The 19,524-nt window shown below is 35.5% G+C and overlaps 1 protein-coding gene across 7 annotated transcripts in view; it reads left to right on the top strand.

Moving 5' to 3' along the window:
- Positions 1–19,524, top strand: part of LOC142354422 (uncharacterized) — a 203,213-nt gene that overhangs the window by 134,925 nt on the left and 48,764 nt on the right. For all 7 annotated transcript variants that reach the window (XM_075406711.1, XM_075406713.1, XM_075406712.1 and 4 more), the window contains 8 exons: positions 24–221; positions 611–817; positions 7,175–7,423; positions 8,170–8,530; positions 14,041–14,184; positions 16,534–16,730; positions 17,180–17,371; positions 18,428–18,689. In XM_075406711.1, the coding sequence (XP_075262826.1) occupies positions 24–221; positions 611–817; positions 7,175–7,423; positions 8,170–8,530; positions 14,041–14,184; positions 16,534–16,730; positions 17,180–17,371; positions 18,428–18,689 (1,810 nt within the window). The remainder of the gene's footprint in view (positions 1–23; positions 222–610; positions 818–7,174; positions 7,424–8,169; positions 8,531–14,040; positions 14,185–16,533; positions 16,731–17,179; positions 17,372–18,427; positions 18,690–19,524) is intronic.

The raw sequence follows: 19,524 nt of genomic DNA, 5'->3' as shown, positions 1-19,524 counted from the left end.
AGTAACCTTTTCATTACTTCTAGGGTACTACTCCCCTTCATTTAGCAGCACAGGCAGGTCACTCGAATGTGATTGGTCTACTTCTGTCTAAAAATGAGAGACTGCTCCTATTGGTCGACAAACTGCACAGGAGTTCTCTCCACATGGCGGCAGCCAATGGACATCGAGATCTATGTGTTCTTCTGGTTGGACAAGGGGCTGATATCAACAAAAAGGATGTTGTAAGTTTTATTTATTATTTTTCAAAAGCGATTAGTTAGCATTAATAACCAATCCCTAGTAAAAGTCTTGCGATTATTTTGAGAGATTGCAGGATCTTACGAAATTTGTTTAGAAAACAGTTTTCAATATTCGCCAAAATTGTTTGCCTCAAATAGCTTTCATTTTTTCAGTTCGGGAGAACTTAATTGCAATTTTCTTACCTGAAAATCTTAAATTAAAAAAAAAAAATTTGGGGTTCTCGGATATTAGAGATGGTTATAATCTTATTGTCTTGATAGTTTTCATGCCGTTTGTTCAGGGCTTCAAACTTCCTCGTTACTTTATTTCTTTAATGAGCTATAAATATTGGTCTCAAGGTTATGGCACAGATTTGTTCAATTTGTTCCAGAATGACTGGACGCCTCTTCACTTCGCATCAAAGGCCGGACATTTGGAAACAGTGGAAGCGTTGGTTGAGACAGGAGCGAATGCCCTTCTTGAGACTAAGGACAAAAAACAACCCATATGCTACGCTGCAGCCAACAGTCACTTTGAAGTGTTGATATTTCTGCTCAAAAAGCCACATAACTGTCACAAACTGATAGAGGACGCAAGGGTAAGCTCGTAACGTGTCTTTACAAAGGTCAAATTGTCACATTTCAGAGGCAAGAATATATACTAGTATTGGCTATCGCCAAATTGACCGACAAGCAGGTTTAACCTACAAGCAAAAAATCAAGAATTTAAGCAAACGAACCGACCGCAAATTAAATGCATTGGGTAATAAGGTATCTTCCTGCGCAACGGGGAGGGGGGAGGGGGCATTTAGGTCTTAATTTATCCCACTTTTCGACCAATCACAATTAAGCGTCGGCTCAAGTTCTCTCATTTTTCCTTATCGTCTAAACCCCTGTCGGCCATCATTCCTAGCAGCACTTGGATAAATAATTGTCAATTGTTATGCAATTTTAAAAAAATGGGAGAGAGCAGATCAAATCTGGTTTCGCTTTATTTTTTTAATCATAGTGACATTTGAGCAAGTTACCATACAAGGGAAATGAGAGCGTTGCTCGTATCTATTATTTGGAGGTAAATAAAAAAAAATTGTTAAAAAAATGCCTTCCTTCATACCAACCAGACCCTGTTAATGGTAGGTAATGCTAAGCAACAAAACAAATTGAACTTAGATTGAGTTGCCCGTCAGAAATGACGTATTATTCAGCTGGGTTAAACTGCAGATGTTTTAATGTGTTAAATAAGTGGGCTACATGCTGCGCTACAGTTTTTGGATGACGCCATTGAGTAGTTCTGGTAATATTTTGGACAAAGTCTTCCACAAACAAGCTAATGGTGGTTTTACAATTCAGGCAAAAATGAGCTCTGATCAGACCAAAATTTCTGATGTTGAGGCAAAAATGAATTCTATCAGACAAAATATCTTCAAAAAACCCTCCAAAGACCGCAGTGAGCATACATCAGAGACTGTTTTTTCCTCGTTTTTTTTTTTAAATTTCAAGGTTGCTTGTAATTGGACTCAAATCTATCTGGCAAGACCCTGTTATTTAAACTGGAGACTATTGTAGAAAATCCAATGATTAAGAAAATTTGGTGTTTTCTGCGTTTAGCACGCCAACCATTACATTGAATGTCTCAGTAATGTGCCCCGAGATTGCGGATGGGTTGTTCGTTTAGCTTAGTAGTTGGGTGGGGATCGTTTTTTTGGTCCACCATGTAATTCTGTCCTGTGCTTCAATGTCTCTTCCTATAATTTCCGTTAGCAAACATGTGGAGCTTGCCGAATTGACAATCGCACAAAATTTGCGTTTTCCAAATCGTATTCAATTTTTGATGAAGTTTTATTGCCGTTTGGGTTTTGCAGCAGGTTGACCACATAATCTTCATCTTAAACGTTCGATTGTGTTTTTGCGTTGAGAGTAATGTGACTGACGTCTTCCGATATTTGGTCGTTTTCGTCATTTTCTATTTCTTTTGCTCTTTGAGGTCCTTTCTCTTTATTCAATCGGTAGACTTTCTCATAATGTTTCAGTTTGCTGCAACCTCTGCATGCTTGGACTATGGCTTGGCATTTTGCTTTGTGGTTAAGGTCACACGGCATAACACAATTTCTGCAGTTATGTGTCACTCATCTGCTTAAGTTTGAGGTTTTTCATTCAGGGTGGTCGGCCCGATCCTCTATATCTTGAGCTCAAACGTCACAAAACGAACATGAATAAATTTTACTTCTAGTACTTCCGAAGGTTAGATTTGGCTTCCACGCTTGTGTGCAGGATCTTCCTCGTGTACTTTTTTGGCCTTCTGCTCCCAAACTGAGATAAATCATTGCCTTTGCTCTCTTGTCGGCTATGTCTTAGGGATTGTCTTCTCATAGAATTCCTATTTTATCAACTGCGTTGCATCCGTTTTTCCATTTGCCTATTGCCTGGTTATATAAGGCTGGTCGGTTTGGTTCAATACCTTAAATTAGATTGATAAGGCTAAAAGCAGTTACTCAGTTCACAGCTGTCGTGAGCGCAGTATCGCAAAGTTAAGTACCAGTAATTAAGAAAATTTGGTGTGGTATGCGTTTAGCACGCCAACAATTACATTGAATGTCTCAGTAATGTGCCCCGAGATTGTGGATGGGTTGTTCGTTTAGCTTAGTAGTTGGGTGGGGATCGTTTTTTGGTCCACCAAGTAATTCTGTCCCGTGCTTCAATGTCTCTTCCCATAATTTCCATTAACAAATATGTGGAGCTTGCCGTATTGACCATCGCACAAAATTTGCATTTTCCAAACCGTATTTCAATTTTTGATTGAGTTTTATTGCCGTTTGGATTTTGCAGCAGGTTGACCACATAATCTTCATCTTAAACGTTCGATTGTGTTTTTGCGTTTAGAGTAATGTGACTGACGTCTTCCGACATTTGGTCGTTTTCGTCATTTTCTATTTCTTTTGCTCTTTGCGGTCCTTTCTCTTCATTCAATCGGTAGACTTTCTCATAATGTTTCAGTTTGCTGCAACGTCTGCATGCTTGGACTATGGCTTGGCGTTTTGCTTTGTGGTTAACGTCACACTGCATAACACAATTTCTGCAGTTATGTGTCACTCATCTGCTTAAGTTCGAGGTTTTTCATTCAGGGTGGTCGGCCCGATCCTATATATCTTGAGCTTGAGATAGCCATAAACGTTTTGTGATGTCCTGTGAACGGGGTAGTTGCTGGCTCAGGTAGGAAACTTGGTTACGTATTAAGTTGAATACGTACTCACAGTTCTACGCACATAGCTGGTTTGAGGGCCTTCGCTGGGTCCAAGGTTACCCCAAGGAGTTCTTTTTGTATTTTCTCGTTGCTCATATTTGCTGTGAATATGTCGCATAGCAATTCATCATCGAATTTACCCAGCTGCCAATGCTCAGCTAGTGCACGCAGTGCAGAGTGAAATTGTCTCATCGTCTCCCATTTTGATTGCTTGCGGGTAGAAAATAGTATACGTATCGAACGTCACATAACGAACATGAATAAATGTTACCTCTAGTTCTTCCGAAGGTTAGAGTTGGCTTCCACGCTTGTGTGCAGGATCTTCCTCGTGTACTTTTTTTGGCCTTCTGCGCCCAAACTGAGATAAATCATTGCCTTTGCTCTCTTGTCGGCTATGTCTTAGGGATTGTCTTCTCATATAATTCCTATTTTATCAACTGCGTTGCATCCGTTTTTCCATTTGCCTTTTGCTTGGTTATATAAGTTTAGTCGGTTTGGTTCAATACCTTAAATTAGATTGATAAGGCTAAAAAGCAGTTACTCAGTTCACAGCTGTCATGAGCCGCAGTATCGCAAAGTTAAATACCAGTAATTTCATCCTTTGATCGTGGAACGATTGACACCGAATGTTACACGGCTTCGCAATCGTTAAACAAAAAACTTTCAAGATGACTAACACAAATTTTTGCAAACGACTAAGATTAGATGACTGCATATGATACAAACTGCTTATGCTACATAAACGATTGGTACCCTTGTACCACAGGACCTGAGATATATCCGTGTGTTAATTTTCCATGCTAATTTTTTCGGGATTCTGCGCCTAAGCTGAGATAAATAATTGATCTTGCTTTCTTGTCGGCTTTTTCCTAGGGTTTGCCATAACATATAAATCCTATTTTATCAAACACGTTGCATTCATGTTTTCAATTGTCATTTGTCTGATTATATCTGATTAGTATGGTGCATTCCATGGTATGTGTTGGGTTGTGCACTATCTCTTCTTCGACGGTTCCAGCTTAGTATAAGACTTCTGTTGGTTTTTTTCTGTGGAGTTCATTCAGTTCAATACTTCTCATTGTGATGAGGCCATTTTGCGTTGGCTTCACCATTGCTCTCATGTTATGAAATTTAATGCTGGGTTTTTCTCAAAATGTTTCTCCGCCAAATAGAGTTGGTCCTTTTAAGTCTGACTGCGCCTTGTTGTACGTTACGTGACGTGCAGCTAGAGCACGATTTCTTGTTAATGCAAAACTTCAGTGAACAACTTCAAATTAGATTGATACAAATAAAATGCAGTTAGTCCATTCACAGCTGTTATAAGTGCAAAAACACTAAAATAAGTACCAGTAACAACATTCGTCAATCGTGGAACAATTGACACTGGATGTTACACGGCAGCGAAACCTTCAAACAATAAAGTTTTGATGACGGAGAGCACTAACACAAATGTCAACATATGACTAAGATCAGATGACTGCATATCGTAAAATCTGCAAATAGTTTATATGAGATTGGTGTTCGTGTACCACAGGAGCTAAGCTGCTGTCAATCAAATTTGAAGCAATCATAAATAAAACAGTTATATAATTGGTTTTAAAAACAAAAATTTTAGTCACCCAAGCGACACAATGCGCTCGTATGAGGGAGTTTGCGCGCAATTATTTCGGTTCATGTTTCAAAATGGTTGCAACAGGCAAAACATTTGTAAACTTTCTTACCCCTAACTGAAAATATGAAATTAACATAATAACAAAAGACATTTCCAGATAACTTGGGCTCTTGTGAAAGCGGTTTGTGTCATAGAATTTTATTGCAAACGTGAATTGAAATTTATTTCTCATCGCTTTTTAAGCATCCATTTTTTTGTTAATTAATTTCGGGAAAGTGTCAAAGCAAATGTGTTTTCTGACAGCGAGACACCGATTAGCGAGAATTGAGACAGTTGAGTTGGCTTTGAGACTGCCGAAACATAATCCGATATCAATGGCGTCAAAATTAATACCAATCAAAGACCCTATCAATCAAATCTGAAGAAATTATGTGTTGAGCTGTTCCATAGGTGCTTTTAAACACAAAAAAGGTAATTAAGTGCTTAAAAATCAGTTTAAAGATAGATAGAAGAAATTTTAAACTTCAGATATTAGTGAAACAATGTTGCAATGCCCTTGTATGAGGAGTTTCTCCACAATTATTGAGGTTTATGATTTATTGTGCTTGCAGCAGCCAAAAAGTCTGCAAATCAATTTACCCCTAACTGAAATGAAGAAACTAACAGGTGAACAAAACACACTTCAAGATAGTTTGGGATATTTTGAAAATGGTATTGATCAGAGAAGCGAATGGCAGACATGAATGAAACTTTTTTTAGCGCATTTTAAATATTTACTTTTTGTTAGTTGCGAGAAATTTGTAAAAGTGAGTTTGATTTCTGACAGCGAGACACTGGTAAGAGAAAAATCAGCCATTTGAATCGGCCTTTGAGAGTGCCAAAACTAAATCCGATATTAACGGCGTCGAATCTGATACGAGCACCGAGAAGACTACCAAGTGTCCGTAAGATTTTCTTAAAGCAATACCAAATTGGGCACGCTTATCTTTTTTTTGGTTGATCACTTTAAGCCCCATAAGTAAGTCACTGAGGCATTGCAAACACCAGCAAACAATTTTTAAGCACCATTTGTCTCCTTTTATGAAGGACGAGCTGATAAATGATCAAATTTTGATGTCTCTGCTCTCCTGCTCGGGTTTTATTTGTAGAAAAATCTTTGCTCTCATTTCACAAGAACGACTTGATTATGGTTCAGAAATCGTTTGTCATTTGATTGGACCATTGTTTGTTTCGCTTCGATCAAATTCTAAGTCGGCGTATTTGTACGTCACACTGGTCGAGGTGTCACCGCCATTCAGCGCAATATTTTGTAAGATAAGCGGTGAATTTGTTGAAATTTGTAAGACAAGCTGTGAATGCGGTGAAAAAATTATCACCCGGTAGCGGTGAAACTACATAATTTCAACGTTGAAATTAGCGGTGAAATTGCATAAATGCAACGCTTAGAAAAAAGGTTAAAATTGTGTGAGATAAGCAGTTAATGCGGTGAAATTACATAATTTCACCGCTTAACGTAGTGGATTTAAATATATTCACCGCTTAGAAAAAGTTGTTGAAGTTGTGTTAGATCAGCTTTGAATGCGGTGAAATTACATAAGTTCACCGCTTAACTTAGCGGTTAAATAAATTAAATTCACCGCCTGGAAAACGCTTCGAATTGTTTTTTGTCCAACGAAGTTAAGATACATTTAATAAAAGACACACGGAAAACAATTTTTTACCGCTTGTCTTACATATTTTTACGATTTTTCCTCGACCTGGGCACTGGGCACCTAAATAGGGCGACTAAGTAATCGCAATTAAGGAGCATATCCTCACTGAATTAATATCTTTTCCAAGTCTATGATTTGACCACAACCTAATTGACTAAGTTCATCTGCGCCTTCTGAACTTTTTTCTTTTCTTGACAATTTTGAAAATCATGCTAGAATTTAACAATTAAAACAAATAAATTGTTTTAAATCAAATATTTTATGAGTTATTAGAAAATACTAACCGCCTGGTGGACCTCAAATACTCCCCTCCTCAATGCCCCCCCCCACCCACATTGTTCGAGAAAAGTTGGCGAGATATTCACCTCCTAGACTATTGTTTCATTTTCAGTACATCTTTGACATGATACAATGCAGCGACTCAGCCGATGACCCCTACAAAGTGGTCAGATATTTCATCCTCTGGTCCCCCGCCCCACTCGAGATCTCTCTCAAACTGGCAGCCAGCTATGTCGAACAAAGTGTCCGGAGAAAAGACAGAGCTAAGGAGTTCTTCATGGCCAGCCGGTTTTGCCAGAAGATGGGGGTGGATTTGACCTCTGTCACGACTTCAATCGCCGCAACTGAGGATGTTGGAAAGGTCAAATTAATTATGAAATCTATACCTCAAACCCACCCCTCCCCCTCCCTCATCCGCTGCACCCTTGCTCAAACTCCCTTTCTTGAACTGTAATTTTTTCCCTTAAGACATGAAAAAGTCGGATCTTTTCCGTTTCTGCCCCCGAGCACGATATGCACCCCCAATTTACAAAACATGTGCCATTGCATAGTAAATTATTATTTAAAAATATGGCAGGTGCGTCGGGGGAGGGGGTGCAAATAACATGCACCCGCTAAGCTGGGGGAGGAGCACAAACTGAAAGATTAAAACACAAGATTAAAACTTGTTTTTTTTCACATAAACTTCTGGCCGCGTATTGAAGCTGAATCGCGACCGAAACTCAAATCGGGAATTTTGAAATTTCAAGCTTCCTGCCTCAATTTAAAATAAGTATTTAAACCGCTGTTGGGGCTGCGTAGGGAAAAAGTCCCGACCCTTTAGCAGTCGGGAGAAGTCTGAATGTAGGTATTTTCACATCAATTTTGGTTGAATACAGTCTTTTAATAAGTTGAGGTCTAACCGCGATAACCAGACCCTTTAGTAGAGCAACATATATAAAAAACAGAATTAAGGTACCCGGGGGAGAATTTTCCCGGAAAATAATAGTGGAAAACGGTTTACACCCTAATCCCCGCTAATTAGGGGTGAAATAGGGGTGAAACCTCCTCCCGGGTAGTTCACCATGCGTGACAAAGGTGTAAATACCAAATTGCATGCTGTTCTAGGCACAAGATTTAAACGGTGCCTCAATGCTTGACATTATGATCGAGTGTGAACAAAAGGAGGTGGTCGCCCACGCGTCCGTCCAGAAATACCTCTCAGATGTCTGGATGGGTCACTACGAAGTTGCGACCTGGAAAATCTTCCTCCTCCTTTTCCTCAGTTTGCTTCCCCCTGTTTTCTTCTTCCTTTGTTTACCCCTCAAATGGGTCAAGATTAATCACGTGCCGTTGGTGAAGATGTTGCTGTATATTATATCGCATATATACTTCATAGCCCTGTTGGCGATTACGATTGCGTTCAAAGTGGACTCGAGGTCAAACGAGGACAATTTGTTGATGCCGCGGACAATCGAATGGTTCATAGGTATTTATTTATGATAATATAAATAAACAAGGAGGCTCGGTAATGTGCGTACGCACATTATGTTCCGATCCCGCTCATCCACATCCTTGACTTAATTGGCTACCAAATGATGAAGAGATGGAAAACTTTCAAAAACATACATATCGTTCTATAAACAACCAATGAATACAATAATGCCAGGCTAGAGGGCCGATGAAAGTTGTTGATAATAGGACTACTAGAAAAGACAATAATTAAAATCAAACAACAAACATTATTTACGACTAAAACTCTAATAAAATTATAATAAAATATAATAATATAACTAAATCTCTAATAAAAAAATCACAACAAAATCAAACTCGCATCAGATAAAAACCAAAACAATTTAACCGTCACTTCATCAGACAAAATATGGGACCTGTCTCAAATGCGACTGGTAACAGGTATACAAAAAAGAGCAAATAGGTGCGAAGTTCAAAAATAATTTTCCATTTTTGAAAGTAATTAAATTCACAGTTATTATTGTCGTTATATATCAATTGAAACCACTAAAATGAAAATGTTCATTTTTATCTAAATAGGAAGCAAATGAGACATGTCATTATGCAATGTTCGATTGCGAAAAATTTCGAACCAACTGGTAACAACGGTTATTGTTATAGTTTTAAAAAGAAACCAAATTCCTTTGAAATAGACAAATAAATAAAAATCTAACATTTTATGAAATCTCGTAGTAACAATAGTAACAAAGCCGAAAAACAAATGATTGAAGCTAAAACTGTTATAAATCATAGCTTAATGAAAACGGGTTGTGACCTGTCTTTACAAAGACTGAGCTACAATTCGATCGAAAAACTATTTAAATATACAAAGCTCAAAAACCCAAAATATTTTTAGAAAACAGACATTTTCAAACGTCACTACAGATTTAGGATTACAACAAAAAACGGTGGTTCAAACTTCAACACTTCAAGAAGCAAATTGGATCGGTTAATGATGAGAATAAGTCACGAGCCCACAAAAAAAACAAAATCAAAAAGAAGCCAAAACTTCAAACAATTTTACAACATGACACTTGTTAAGGCACTATAATGATAAGATGTTACCTACAAGAACTGTAAATCATCATTTTCCCTTCATCCTAATAAGAACGAGTCTGCCTTATGAAACGACTACTTAGACATGCCAGCAAAAGGAAACCCAAAAAGTGAACAAAACAAAAATCTCGAAGTTTTTTTTTATGAAACTATATGATCGAAGCAATCAATCAAAACGCACAACCAAAAGCGGAAAAATACGTTCGAATCAACAAAAATAATAAGAATTCCCAATGAGTGAGATTGAGTTACATGGTATCGAAAATAAAATCAAAAAGGAGACAAATGAGACAATTTTTTTTAAATTTTAATTTGAATTTCGTTAAAACAAACAGCTATAAACTGAAACATCTAACTCGATTGAGTTATACCTCTTAGGGAAGCAATTTATCGTTATCGGGTAAATGGCGTACAACAACCAAAAGAAACGCAAACATAGACAAACTCAAAAAGCAAAAAACGTTCGAGACCACTGTGTCTCAGCCCAAAAAGCAATTCAACAAAAACAATCAACAAATCCAGATACGCCTTTTTCCAACGTTGTGCATTTTCGCTACTATGCTTCTTTTAAATTGTCAGCAATGTGGCTTTTTGACAAGGAAACAAAATGAAATAATAAAATACGCAATTATGATAAAAAAAATTAAAGAAAAATTGAAAACGCGTAGTACCAAAACAAAGAAACATTTAGTTGGATATAAAATCGTTACCGATATCAATTTATACATCACAGGAGGTCTGTTTCCACCCTTGATTACTGCAACTACGCTCGAAGTTGAGAAAAGTATGCAAAAATGGTGGCAAATTTCAAAAATTCACCGATATATTCTCAAAAAAAAATTCGAATTCTCATTATCATTAGATAACAACTGAAAAAAAATGTTTAGATTCCTTTGTATCTTCTCAAAGATAACTGGATCTATGATTGGGGACGCTAAGTCATTGAGCTACAAAAATCATAAGAAATGAAAACAAAACGCAAGAAGTTCATAAAATTTTTACGAAAACAATTTGTCAGAGCCATAAAAAACGTGAGCTTAATTCTGAAACCATAATATAATCCCATTGTGTCGCGTTTTTTGTAAACAGTATCTGTCATTAATTGAGCACTGATTAGATAATTTTGTTCGTAGTTTACATAAAAAACATTTACATTTTGAAACTTTTTGAAAGAAAGGTCGTTTCGCAGTAAAATCTAAAAAATTTTATCGTAAGGATTCATGGTGAGATCAAGATCAGCCTAGATATTGCTAAGCGTCTCACAAAACACTCAAAGGTTAAAACGGTTGCAAAATAGGTCATTTCTATGCAAAATGTTTCAGTTTGTCAAAAATAAAAATTGCATTTTTATATTTATCGCCTTTAAATATACAAAAAGTTGGCAAAATTATAATTCCAGAAGACTCTTGTACCAGCAGGAGCACAACTAGCTCTTTTCTGAGATTAGGAAGAATATGACCGCATTTTAAAGGTGTGCACTTCCAGCAAATTTAGAGCATGTGGGGTAAAAAAGCCAATTTTTCGACAAAAAAAGTCTGATTTTGAAAAAATTAGCATAACTTCTAACCCAAAAACTTGGATCTAACAATTCAGCAGCCCTCTTCTATCTTTATAGATAAAAACAATTACACTACCACTAAGAATTTAAAAATATTTTAGCAATATTGACGAAAATTTGGTCAAAATTGACGAGAGTTTGGTCAAAAATGTGAAAAAAACAGCTGAATTACGTCTAATACTCAAAAAAATTTCAGACCTCGATAACTGCCTATAAAAAGCAAAAGCTGAAAAAAAATTAATTCCATATTCTACGCTGGACGGGTTTTCTAATGATACACTCACAACTCTCTGCAATTATTATATCGATCGGCCAAAATTATTGAACAAGAAAACCCATTTGAGTATATAGTTCCTTCCCCCTCAGAGAGGGGTCGGAATAAATTTCACAAGAATTTAAAACACAGGACGCTTTTTTCGAGTCAACTCCGAAAGAAAAAAATTAATATAAAAGGACTTACAAAGACATTTTATGATTCTTAGTGTCCATGAAGGATCATAATTCAATCTTTTGAATCATACTTAGAAATTTTGTATGCTTTTTATGGAACCATAAATGATCTTGTATGATTATCAAGAACGTTAATCCCAGACTACTACTATGGTTAATCAGAAAACATTGTTGATCATATCTGAAAATGGAATTTTGTGCGTTTTTCTGAGACGATTGCCTTGGCCACCTAACTTGGTCCGAAAATCATGTTTTCAAAATAATTTAGTTTCGATACATTTTTACAAAACTGACTTGAAAGTTTTTTTAAGGGAACATAAGAAAAAGAGCGAAAAATTGGTGACTTCCAAAACTTTGATTTGTAATAGAGTTATTCAATACCCTATACATGTTGACCTGAAAAACAATAATTCATCCTAGCTTGATAAATGAGCAAAATCGGAGAAAAAAATGACAAAAATCCGGTAACGTTGCCAGTAACGGCTCTGCTTCGCTACTTTTTTTTGGTTTTGTAGAATTTAGAATTCAAATAAGGTGGGTCTAGCCTTATCCTCTAATTTCCAACAAATTTTGAAATTAAATCCAAAGTACTGTTTATTCTATGTTAGTCCTCTAGCCGACTTTAATTCTCTTAAGGTGCGTCTGCCCTGACAAGCCTACAAAGAAAACGGGCATAAGCCTATACAAGCAAAGGTTAATTTACGCCAGCTAACTTCAAGTACCACGTGAAATTATCAGACTCTGAAAAATTGTCTATGGCCACCAAAAAGAGCAACGATACTCGCGAAAAAACTTGCACGAAATGTGGTGGAAAATAATGAACAAGGATAGCTGAGAACAATTTTCTGTAAATCAACCCTAGATTGAAACGACTAACAGTGTTCCATTGTGATTACCCAGAAAAAATGAATTTTGTTATATTAATGTATGCACTTTATAAGCGTTGATACTTACTTTCAAAAATTGTTCAGCTAATGTCTCCAAATTCAATCTCGGCTCATATATGAAAACTTGCATTTTCATACAAGGATTATCTATGGGTTTTTTTGGTTTTATCCTAGGATCGTTAAAATTTCATGTCAAGAAATCGCAGCTTACCCCAGTCAAATTATGGTGTAAGATTTATAAATTTTTGCAAAAAAGATGCATTATATTTATAAAATTTTTTTAATTATTGCAAATAATTTGCATTAATTTATAAATATTTATAAAATTATACAATAATTTGTAACTTGTTTGCAAATTGATGCTTTAATTTATAACAAGATTATCAATTAAGACATTATTTTATAAAAACAGTATTGACCACAAACTCATAAAAACTTTTAAAAATAAAAAATTATTTGACTTAATTGGCCGCGAAGACGAGTTCATTTCTTCTGATCCATTCCGGTCAATACAGAGAAAACATCATAAGAATAGAATCTATTTGGAACAAATTTAAAAGAGCAGTTTTCCTCATAGTAGAATTTTGAACAAAAATAAAAGAGCTATGTTTTTCATAATCGAATTGTATTGAAGCACAACACAACTTTTAAAACAAAACACTGCACTCTTTTAAAAAGAATCCCGCCCGTCAGCACAAAACAACGAACTTTTTCTAACTTTTGAAGAGAAATCCCGCCCTATCGAATGATTGCAGTGCTTTTGTTAAAAAACATTTTGGTATAAAATATCAGATGGGAATGAATCTATTTGAAACCTGTTTGAAAGAACAGTTTTCTTCATAAAAAAATTGTTAAAAAATGAAAGAGCTTTGCTAATCATTATCAAATTGTATTGAAGCACAACAAAACTTTTATAACAAAACACTGCACTCTGTTAAAAACAAATCCCGCCCGTCAGCACAAAGCAATGATTTTTTTCTAATTTTTTTTCTAACGCCATGTTGACAAATTTCATCTTTGCAAATATTTACAATTTTGTCATTATATTTATAGTTTTTTTGAAATAAATTATGCCTCCTTGAACAGTTCTACAATTTGATAGATTACAGTTCCAAAACTATTTGACATTCAAAGTGACATTCAAAACTATTTTTGAGTAATAAGCTTCGTTAAAAAGCGCCATGTTGACAAGCTTATTCTTTGCAAATGTTTACAAATTTTCCATTTTATTTATAACTTTTTATAAATTTTGCCTCTTTGATCAGTTCTACATTTTACTTGATTTTTTTCCTTTGAAGTGTCCTAAAACTATATTCTAAACTATGTTTGAAATATAAATTTTATTGAAAAACGCCATATAAACAAAGAAAAACATTGTAAAAATTTATAAAATTTGCATTAGCTGGCGAAGATTTATAAATTACACATTGCAGTAGAAAAATTTATAAATTTTTATAAATTTCAAAATACATTTTGACTGGGGTACTATCACTTGTTATATCAACCAATGAAATTCTCATGTTTGTGGTGTTCCAGTGTTCTTCATCTGTGGTCTGGCTCTGTCTGAGATCCTACAGCCGAGTAACTTGAATGGACTCAGCTCCCTCCGACTGGTGGTCATATTCCTCGGATGTGTCGCTATTGTCATCCATTTGTCTGCATTTGCTGTCAGTGACACAGGTTAGTGTTGTTTCCCAGTGAAATGAAACTTGATAGCCTTGATAAGAAACATACGTAATCATGGATAATCTTGACAAGATCTTGCCGAGTTATATGGCAGAAAATATCAAGATACGAGATATTAGCGAGATTTTTAAGAAAAATTAACCGTGACTTACATATGGCAAGAGATATTAAGAATTAAATAATCAATAGCAGCCGAAAACAAGATATAGCAGGAAATTACAAGGTTAAGAATTATCAAGATTTATCAAAAGTTAGCTATAATTATCAAGCAAGAATTACGTTATCATATCATAGGGTTAAATTGGCACCTTTAAAGGGCGTGTAACTTTACTCGGATTAGTAAAAAATGCTCCGTTTTGTAATCTTAATACATTGAGATAGCTTATTTCAAATCAGATTTCACTAGCGCTTTATTGATTGGGTCTTTGAGCAATTTTTAACATACAAGGGTTACCATGTAAGAAATCGTCAGCTATTTGGAGATAAGGCAATTCAAAGGTTTATGAGAGGCATCTACTTCTTTTCACCCCAATTTATTTAACACCGCATATCTGACCGTCATATCATTTCACCCCTCAGTCATTTCAACCCAAAATAACGCAGTTTGCATTGCAGGCATTTTTTTTAATTAAGTTTAATCCCATGAGCCACTGAGCCAAACGATTATAACACCAATGTTAATTGTACCAATTATAGAAAAGATTGAAAAAAGGGTGAAATGATATAGGAGTAATGTTTTAGTGAGAAAACTTTGATATCATTATTTCTGCCAAATATATGCTGCTAAACCACAGCATGAAATATTGAACCCAGATTGTCGCCACAGACAAATAGAAAAATGTTAAGCTTGGTTAACTTGGAGATACTTTCACGTGTCAATAAAAAATCTAGCTGTATGTTGAAATACAAACATATGCTAATTTATTCTATTAATTGGTTTTGCTCCCATCATTTTGACCAGGACAATAATAAAAAAATTGAAGTCAACCAGAAATTGAAATCAAATCACGGAAAAGTTTCTGCTCTAAATTTTACGTTATTGCATTCTTCTCTACTCCCGTTCCGCTCCACAGGCATCCTCTGGAAAACTTTATGCCTCAGCCTGTAAAACCTTCAAATGATCCAAATGTTAAAATTATACAAGTTTTTGTTTGAAGGTTTCATCAATTCCACTTGAAGATTGCAAGGCTCTAGAAACGATTTTTTGAATTTTTACAACCTAATATAAATATGAATTGCGATCAATTGTCACCCAACTTCGCAAGCCTTTAACACAATTATTAGTGCAAAATAAAGCAATAGTTTATTCCCAATATTTTATGATGATAAAAACTTTTAGAGGGAGAAAAAAAATTTCGTTTTTTTCGCCCCCCCCCCCCCCACAAACGTAAAAAGTTGCTCTTATATGATTGCTTTACATCAATCTCCCACTGGCTGTAAATTGCTTTGAAAATTTGAGAAGTTGCTGAGAAGTTCTAAAGAATTTGAGAGAACGTTGGCTCAGAGGCTAAAAGTGCTGACTATATCTTGGAAAGACTCGAAGAAAGTTGAAAAGCTGCAAGATTGTGCAAAATATATTAACTTTTATATCATTTATGAACTGCACTCGAATGAAGTTTGCGACAATTATGGTAAACGTTTGTCATTTTCTCATTTTCATGCAAAATTCTCACTGGACCGTTTTTGCGTCATTTTGAGTCATTTCTGTTTTTGCACCCCCCCCCCCCCTCCGACTCCCCCTTCCATTTTCCATTTGCAACGCCCACTTATACATGTTATAGCAACTGTTTGCATTTTATACACTTACATATACAATTATCCTCAAACGTCACTTCAATTTAATGTTGCAGCAAAATTTTGCAAATAGAACATTTAAAGTAATTCAACTTTGCGTATGATATAGGCAGACAAAGAATAATTATTACTAGTTTCGCTCTTATCGTTCATAAGATTGGCTTTATCGGAAAAACTGGAAACAAAATCCATCCAATCGTCTAACGATACCGATAATTTATTATGACTAAACTGAAGGATCTCTCAGGAGAAAAAAGTATATATGGGGGGTACAAATAGAACTGGTTTTATAGAACTGGGGGTTAAAAACAGAAAAGATCTGTTGCTAATATAAAAGCGATTGTTAGCGGTCGACTCTCAAAGACGATGTTGCTTAGTTGTGAAGATCGCTGACTGATTTTCTGGAGGTGGATAGTTCGAAGTCCTATGAGGTCCGTGGTTTTGCACCCATAAAAAATTTTAAATTTAATCCCGAAAATGAATTACTCCACCAGTCGTTTGAGTGCAATTCATCCGACGTTGGTTTATGTTTCATTAGTTTTTGTTCAGAGGGCCAGTATGACATGATCTACATCCGAAACCAGGTGTTGGGGTGTGTGATGTTGTGCTGCTTCGTTCAGCTCCTCGACTTCTTGACCTTCCATCACATGTTCGGACCCTGGGCAATCATCATCAGTGACCTTATGAAAGATCTCTTCAGATTCATGATTCTGATGGGTCTGTTCATACTTGGGTTCACACTTCAGGTGGGTGATCATTACACTTTAACGCCCCAACCCCCCCCCCCCCCCCCGTTGCCAATGGCGCTGTTCATAAGTTCACAAGTACTCAGCTACCAACAAGCTATATAACAATTAAGATATAACTGCAACATTCATCGTGTATTATAAAGGGTTCTGCGGGGGGGGGGGGGGGTGGGTGGGGGTGGGATTACAGTTGATTCCTTCTATGGTTTTCCGATTATTGACACTCTAGTATTTGCACTGTATTTCGGATTCATTTGATTTCTATTAAAAAATTAGAAAATTAGATCGAATAGCTTGCCTGTTTAAAGTGTTTTAAATTTCGTTGAGAACCCAAAATTGACTAACCAACTTTTAATTATTTGCACAACTCGTTGTACACAATGATCTCTACCTAAAAATTGCTGAAATTGAGCTTTTGGTATTAGAGTTCAAACGGTTTTTTTTCACAGGTTGCAACAATCAGACAGCCTGCGTACCCCGAAGAATTCTGCACTTCGATCGGACGGTACCCTCTTAAGAACCCAGCCAACGGCCAGAACAATACCTACATTACAGGGGGCAGAGTCGTCGTTGAAGACTTCACCAAAATGGCGTTCACACTATTCGGTCTGGTCGACTATGACGCATTCATTGACGAGAGTGTTAGTACAATTTTTTTTCGGTTGTCGAGTTGCAGATGCAGCAGATTCCGAATATTACCGCTCGTGGTCTTAAAAAAACCTTACTTGATAAATTTTTCAAATGATAAATCTCTTTCTTGTTTTTCAACCGAACAAAATAAAGTTTTCTTACATTTCAAACCGAAAATACTAAAGTTTGAAATGTAAGTTTTTTTGGTCGGCGCAGGTGGCGACGAAAGCTGTTCCAAAATAATTGCAACAGCATTTCATTTCAGTTCTCTCTAACCTGAAAAATATAATACAAAGACCGGTGCGTTTGAAGTTATTTTATTTCTAATAAGAAAACATAGAGAATGTTGTTTTAACAATGTATGATTTTAGACTAACCGAGAATTGAATTGATTTCAAGTTTTTATAATTTGTAAATTTTGTTACAAATATGTTGAATTTTTTTATAGATCGAATTTAATTTTTCATAATAATTTAATTCAATAAATAAACGAAGTTCATTTTGGGCAATCTGGGAAGCAGATATATTTGATCGCATTTGTCCGCTTGATTTGGTCAGTTGGCTGAGTTAATCATACTTCGTTCATACTTTTTTGTACCAAATCGATAATTATATTCGTTTTCGCACACTAAAACTTTAAGATAAATTTAAATTATCTTAATTAATTTACCTGAAAAAGCACCTTAACTTACCTGAAAATAACCTTAAAAGTTAACCTTAAAAGTTAACCTTAACTTCTACCTTAACGGCACCTTAACTTTTACCTTAATTGCTAGGGTAAAAATAAAAATTAAGGTAGAATTCAGTTGCAGACATCCTAATGAATCTAAACGTTTCCCATAAAAAAATAATTAGTCCCTCAATTTTACTGAAAGCGTAAATTTTTTTCCTCGATACGTTACAAAAAAGAAAGTTAAGGTTAATTTTTCACCTTAACTCTCAATAAGGTAAGGTTAAGGTAACGCTTACCTTAATATTAACTTAAAAAATTACCTTAACGCTGTTAAAAAATATAACCTTAACATTATTTCGTGTACATTGTCTGATCTATTTCTTTTCCTTTTAAGGTCTGTATCCCAATCTGGGCTGAAACCTGGTCATACTACGTCTTCGGTCTCTATAACGTCATAGCTTTGATTGTCCTGATCAATTTGTTGATTGCGATGATGAGCGACACTTACCAGAGAATTGAGCAGCAGTCGGACATTGAATGGAAGTTTGGACGAGCTCTTTTGATCAGAACTATGAGTGTCAAAACTCCGGCTGCACCTCCTGTTAACTTGATTGTGGCTGCTGTCTTCTTTTGCTACGGTCTCTACAAATACAAAGGTACAGTGTAACATTTTTGTCGCAAAACAATCAAATCTCGAAGTTCTGGATGATTTTTGTTTATATAAACTTCTATGATGTTTGTTTATATCAAATTTTTTGTTTGTGTATACTACACGTGTGTTGTTTTTATGAGTAAGTAATTTGCTAGGCGATATTTTGTTTCTTGAAAAATAATTATTTTGTGGGCTTCAATTAAACTTCTCTCACGGAGCTTAATGTGGTTCCTCCAATATTAATTTATTGACTCTAATTGATGTTCTTCTAAGACAAAAAAATACAGAGTCTTCATTTATGTGAGAAAGGATTAATGATTTGAACTGCGTCGCTTGTGTCTTGTTTTTCGTGTTTGAGAATTTGAAAACGCCTCTACGTATAAATTTTTTATCAACAAATCAAGATAGCTGAGGCAGCCAGTGTTATTTATCAGTACAAAAAAATATCAGTTCTAACAAAGAGAAGTATCGCTGTAAAACAAATATTTTTAATTACCTGACCAATGTCTGAGAAGTCAAATTTCGTCATAAGAATGCGTTTGTCACTATTGTCCACGAAGTAACTTGACCCATTTACGCATTTTTGATCATGTATTTAGCCTAAAGGTATTTTGTTCAAATCTTTTTTGTAATTATTTGCGGCTCAATTCAACGACTTAACTGTATTGTAGAAAATGATATAAGCAATTGCAAAACTGCTGATTATCTCATCTTAGACAAAGTTTATTTGCAATAGTATTTGTTCTGCGGTCTTTTTACGACATGAAGAGGTTTTGTTATTCTACAGGTTTCTGTAGCTGAACCAAGTTTGTTTATTATTTGAACTTCGACATCTGTCT

Source organism: Convolutriloba macropyga, chromosome 15 (assembly GCF_964194025.1).
Source record: "Convolutriloba macropyga chromosome 15, txConMacr16.3, whole genome shotgun sequence".
Lineage (NCBI taxonomy): Eukaryota > Metazoa > Xenacoelomorpha > Acoela > Convolutidae > Convolutriloba > Convolutriloba macropyga.
Note: the sequence above shows the minus strand (reverse complement) of the source record. Positions and strands in the feature narration are given on the sequence as shown.